At 36.8% G+C, this 6,258-nt stretch overlaps 1 protein-coding gene across 1 annotated transcript; it reads right to left on the bottom strand.

Moving 5' to 3' along the window:
• Positions 1-1,996: 1,996 nt before the first annotated feature.
• On the bottom strand, positions 1,997-4,854 carry LOC114756287 (E3 ubiquitin-protein ligase CSU1). The gene is made up of 2 exons (XM_028945209.1): positions 4,399-4,854; positions 1,997-2,879 (listed from the first exon to the last, which is right to left on the bottom strand). Exons 1-2 carry the CDS (start codon positions 4,635-4,637, stop codon positions 2,204-2,206), a joined length of 915 nt encoding a protein of 304 aa, XP_028801042.1. The 5' UTR covers positions 4,638-4,854; the 3' UTR covers positions 1,997-2,203.
• Between the last annotated feature and the right edge of the window lie 1,404 nt (positions 4,855-6,258).

Here is a 6,258-nt window from a genome sequence, read left to right as displayed (position 1 = left end):
ATTTCTTTTTTTGGGCAATTTTGCATTTTTTTTGCTTAACACAACTAGACCTTTTTTTTTGCGTGATTTTTTTTTGCTACTCAAAAGAACAAAATAAGTCAAACAAACACAAAAAATGAGTGAAAAGAAGATGAAAATGGAAAAAGAAAAAAAGGGATGAAGATAACCAAGAAAGGAGGAAGTCAGAATAAAGAGAACAGAACAAAAAGAAAATGAAAACAGCAAAGAAAGGAAAAAACAATGAAAACACAAAATGGTAGAACTTGAAATCTAGTAAACCTTAGCTCTAATACCACTTGATATGAGAGGACGTACGAACCGGCTAGAATTAAGTAACGAACAGATGGTTGATCTAGGTAGGACCTTAAAAGAACCTGTCTCTTATAATCTTAGTCATAAAGACACCACAAGGTTTATTAATCACTTGATACTATCAAGTATTGTCACAAGAATATGAGGATGCAAGGAAAGTTCACATAGAGACAAATAAACTTAATTCTCATTCATTTAGGTCTGAAATTCAAGTACAAAAATACAGCCTATACATAGGCAACCATAAAATACTCTAGAATCAGCATCTTAAGACATAAATGCTAGGGATGATGCCTCATTAATGATTATTTGACTATAGGAAGCACTATTTATTACATAGAAATAAAAGGAAATGACAAAAACAAGTCTACTATTTGAAAATTAGAAACTAAATCAAAACGCAATCTTCTAGAACAATCCTTGACCAAAAAGCCTTATTCAAAACAAATTAAAAAAAGAAAACTTCCTAAAAATAAATTTAAATAATAATTAATGCATAATGACTCCTTTTGATGCCTCTTGAAGGTTTTTGGATGTTATTTTATGCTCCTCCTCCAAGATGCATGCTTGTCACATGGTATTTTAAGTGAATTCTTTAATTCAGACTCCACATGAGCCTTGTACGTTATCTTGTTCGGCTTCTAGCAATATGATCACCATTCTTGAACTCTTTTTAGGCTAACTAAGATGTGCTTCCTGTAAATAAATAAGCTCCAACTCTTTTAGTTCTTTTATGCGACAATTCAGGGCCTTCTTTATAGCTTTGGTCCTTGTTCTTGTCATTGGGCCTCCAATGCCTTGTGATGGATTTTTTAAAATGTTGAACATCTTTCCATGTGTTTGGGCTCCTTGCTCTTCATTTGAAACTTGATCTTGATTACACCATGCTCCTCCATCACAAAGACAAGGACAGGACTTCCGTCTCATGGCCATCCTAGTCCCCTCAAGACCAGGACAAGACAGGACGTCTCGTTTCTTTTTTTAAAAAAAAGTTTAATTTTGGGTATGGATTTTTTTTAATGTTATAATGTTCGTTTTTTATTGGGCTTTTGAAGATAAAAACGTTATATAAAAATATTATATAAAAAGCTCAATTATATAATTAATAATGGTATAAAAACAATATTGTAAAAAAAATACTATAAAAGAAACACTATATAATGACTATATAAATCATTTTATTGGGAAATGAGATTTTGTTGAGATAATATTACAACTTAAGAATTAAAAATCACTGAAAAATAATTATTATTAATAAGTGAATTAAATAATCTAATATTAATTATTAATAAATAAATTTTAAAAAAAATCCCAACACTGGACGTGGCCCCGTAGCTGGTCGTAAGTATATTGAGTTTTTATGTTCTGCCTTGTAGATTTTTTAATATGGTATTTGGTGCGTGTTGCTGTCTTATATGTACTGACCTTTCTGCATTTTTTTTTTGCCCTTTTCATACAATACTATTGGCTACGTTATCAAAAATTATATATTTTTTATGAAGACGTAAATACGCATTAATTAGGAACATAGTAACAAATTTCCCCATCAAAGTTCTTACATCACGGAGCAAGTAGGCAAGAGACAAAGGAACTTTGATGGGGAAGACAAGTATCTTTGCATGCGAGTTCTAATTCCACTATTACGCTCAGTACTCTTGACTACATGTTTCCATGGGGAAAAACATAGGCCAAGATCAATTCAACAATATTTATAATTACCCAAGAACCAGTCCTGAAGCATAAAATTTTACATCTTTATAAAATATCTAAGTTAGGATAAGAAACTGCAAAGCAAACGATAAAACAAAGCAAGGGCATTTGATAGAAAAAACCAGAAACTGGAATAAGGTCCTTGTCCTGCACGCATCACGCTGGCAAGTTCAAAGGGCTCTTATGTCTTCGTTGCTGGTCTAACAAGCCCCAATCCAGTACCACTTCCCAAATGTTTGAAGTCTCTGGCTTCAAGATGATCTCCGTGACCAGCATACCCAGTCCCTCCTTTCTCCAAGTTCACCAGATTCTTCTCTTTACAAGGCTTGTCGCAAACAAGGCAAACCTTATCCACAGCCATAAACCTATCGGCACATTTCTTGCAAAACACATGCCCACATGTATTGAGGGCCACAAGTGACATTGTGTTGGTGAGAGAAACCTTACAGCTAGGACAGATATAGGTCGTATCAAGAGACTTGGATTTTTTCTGCTCACTAGTATCTTCAGTAAAGTGAATAGGGAAGAGAGTCTTCAGTTTGAGTTTCTCTTTTCCTTCAGGACAAGTCGTGGTGGTTGAAGGCGCTTCTACTTTGGCAGAAGCTTCTGGCGTAGCAGAAGGCAGCCAGAATGCTTTCATAGTTCGAAGAGCTTCCTCTTCATAGGAAGTGACCTTCACACTGTTTGCCCCATGAAACCCATTCTTATCTCGACTATAATTTCTGTCACTATATTGGGGCAGGGCGCCATGATTTTGCTGATCAAATGCATCAAGCTCCTTGGCCTTTTGCAACATCAATCTCTCTTCTTCCTCTTCTTTTTCCTGCTTCTGCTGAGCAGCGCGGGCAGCAAGCTTCCTGTTTTTAAATTGTACACATAAAAGCACATTTACACAGCTGATATAAATAACAGAAAGGTATTCACACCAGAGAAAGACACATTAAAAGAAAAGAAAAGGGTATTACTTCACTATATAACAAGGACATCAATAATTTCCAAAAGCTCATACAGTAAGAAAAGGAAAGTTATGAAGGGGCTAAGAAAAAGCCTCAACAAACAGCAAGCACTACCTGCTTCTAGCTGCTCCATGTCTTTTGTCATATAGCATGGCAGAGTAAATTTAACAATCGAAAATGATGTGTTACTCACATAGAAAATGATAAAGACTGAGTCAAACCATTGAGCCAATATTATGCACGCCACGGTTTTAATTCGTCTTTATGCATTATATCAAGTATTCAAAAGTTTAATCTTTCATTGATATTGATTTGTGTCAGCATTTAAGCCTTAAAGCACCCAACCATGTACTGAGACAATTTTAGAGCCCGCTAGTGAGATCCACCAATACAAGATCACAACAGACAAGTTTTGTTGTTATCGGAGGTGCACTTGTTTTCCTAGCCCATATACCTAACTTTAGAATCGTTTGCCATGATCCAAAATTCATGTCTCAATTAATAAGCCATGAATGAACCCTCAGGAACTATGCATGAATGTTAATGAAATTCAGGGAGGTATTATGCACTGAAGAGAAGAAAAGCATCCTCCCTATACGTTGCTAGATTTTTTTTACCGTCTTTCAAGTCTCAATGCAGCCTGACCTTTGCAGATACACATCCATCCACATTCCACAAAGCCAAACCAATATAAAACTCCTCCATTTTCATTCACAACCAATAACAATCCATACAGAGAAACTAAATTACAACCATAAGCACAAAACTACAATATGGCAGTTCCTATAAAACTTGCCCAGACTTCCATTGGTGATCCCCTGTGCTTTACAAACTTAAGAAAAAGATAATAATGGAAACAATAATAATAAAAGGCCATGCTAGAATGTTACCCTCTTTCAAGTCTCAATGCAGCCTAGCCTTCGTAGATTCACCAAAGCCAGTCAGACACCAACGAAGATATAATCATAAATAGAACTTCTTCCCCATTTTCCCTCACATCTAATATTCATAACAATCCTTAGTGCGCAACTAAAGTACAACCATGAGCGGAAACTAAAATGTGAAATTGCCTTCCAATCTTGCCTAAACTTCTATTGGGGATGCCCTATGCTTTACAAACTCATACAGAATTCTAAACCGACAAAAGTAAAATATTTTGGGGAAGATATATAAGTTGAAGCCTCACTGAATATTGAACATTAAACCCAATCATCACATGGAAGAAACCACATAACAAATTCAAGTACCAAAAGCTTTTAGATTCTGCGGAAAGCAACTTAACAATGAAATACGGCAACAACAAAAACCAGTCGAATTCCAAATCATAAATTCCAATTCCATGTTCCAATGCATAAAATACTTACTAGATCAAAATACCTACACAGAACAGAAATCATATTTGAGGAGTAAGCTATCATACCGCTGAATGTCTTTCTTTTGAGACAACAAGCATTCCAGAATGCATTCTTTGCAAAACACATGTCCTTTCTGGCAACTCATAGGATCGATGAAAGGCTTCAAGCAGAGGCAGCAAGCATCAAAGGGCTTAATCGAATCCTTGCCAAGCCTCTCCTTCTGGGTCCCATACCCGAGCTTTCGTTTCTCCTCATAGGTGAAGAAGGCAAGGTCGTTGTTGTTCTTCGAGTGCCTCTGAGGCATCTCTTCGAGTTAGCTTCGCTATATGCAAAAGGAAATCTCTAATTAGAAGCAATTCAGGAGATCGTCGTCGCAACGCTAGGGCTTCAAAACGAGCGAAATCAGTGAAAGGAATAAAATCTGTCACAAAATCGCCCGACGGGATCTCACACCTGGAAAAGAAGAAACCCTTGGAAAGGATTGTAGCGAAGACACAACAGAAAAACCCAAAACAATTCGGTCGAATACTTCCTGAAACAATGGCTAGGGACTTCGATTTTAAAGAATTATTATGCTTTTGATATGATAAATATTTTAAAAAAGAAATTTAAAAAATATTTGGGCAAATTGCAAGAAAAAAAAAGACTGTTAAAATAAAAAAAACAATTGGTGAAAAATATAGGGACTGTTAAAAAATATAGGGACTCGTTCAGAAAATTGTTGTTAAAACCCATACTAATATCAAGAAAAAACACCGGACCGGACTGACTGGTTCAATTGAAAAACCGTGAACCGGTCACCAATTCGGTCTGGTTTTCTTAAAAAACCGGCTCATAGTTGAATCGGTGAAAAATCGGTTCAATCGGGCAAAACCAGTGCTGAACCGGCTACCCACCGAACCGGTGGTTACCGGTTTAATATTTTTTCATTGGCAAAACGAGACCGTTTCTCAACCAAAACCCAAAATCCTCCAACTTCATCTTCGGTCTTCCCTAGTTCCCTTCCCAGATCTGAAAATCCCCTCCCCAAAAATTGCAAATCACCTTGCTCTGTCTCCCAGATTCCAGCCTTTCCCTCTATGGAATCCATAGCTTCGCTGACGGCAAACCTCTTCGTTTGGCCATTCACTGACAGTGACACCCAGTCGCGAGTTTCCTGTCTCCCTCATCGCTGATGTCCTGCTTCGCCTTCGCCGTTCACTGGCGTCGTGCTTCCCTGTCACAGCTCACATCGCAAGTTGCACGGGAAGTCACAGCTCACTAGGGCCATGCTTCAGCTTCACTGATGTTCTGCTTCACCTTCGCCGTTCACGAAAGCTTCACCTTCGCTCTGTGCATTGAGTTGTGGCCTTGTGGGTAAGCTCAAAACCTTTCCCTTTTAACTAGTTTGTGTTTTTAGGATTAAAGAGTTGCTTTGTTCCTTCTTTCTCTGGCTGTTGAGAGACTTGGGAAGGGAGGAGAGTACTTGATAAATTTTGTTACTGAAATAATATAGCTTTTGATTGCTCTCGATTAAATTGATTTTGGATATTGCATTTACAAATGGAATTATGGATATAAAATTAGCTTTTTACAGAATTCATGTTTCTCTTTTCTGGATTTGGAGGATGGCAAATCAAATATCAAAAATTGGGAGGGGTAAAAATCGTTCAACTATTGATATTTCAGTCCATACCAATACTCTTAATGGGTGATTTTAAGTGATCATTGTTTATGAATTTTGTTCTATTTTAATATTATGAATTAAATTTTATTATTTTAATATGACTGATCCAACCCTGGTCCGACCCTGGTTTGACCAGTGACCCTTGACTCACTGCCTGGACCGGTTTAGTTCCCGGTTCGGTTTTTTATTCCTTGACTAATATTGTCATAGATCCCAATTTATAATTTTTCTATTTTGATGGTCTTTTTTTTGCCGTTTT

The sequence above is a fragment of the Neltuma alba genome, unplaced genomic scaffold (genome assembly GCF_004799145.2).
Source record: "Neltuma alba isolate B1F8T4 unplaced genomic scaffold, ASM479914v2 tig00010382_pilon, whole genome shotgun sequence".
In the NCBI taxonomy this organism is placed as follows: domain Eukaryota; kingdom Viridiplantae; phylum Streptophyta; class Magnoliopsida; order Fabales; family Fabaceae; genus Neltuma; species Neltuma alba.
This window is presented reverse-complemented; position numbering and strand designations above follow the sequence as displayed.

Coding starts and splice junctions, on each gene's coding strand:
- LOC114756287 (XM_028945209.1), bottom strand. CDS start 4,637: ATGCCTCAGAGGCACTCGAAGAACAACAACGACCTTGCCTTCTTCACC. Junction 2,880..4,398: donor CAAAAGAAAGACATTCAGCG/GTATGATAGCTT, acceptor ATTTAAAAACAG/GAAGCTTGCTGCCCGCGCTG.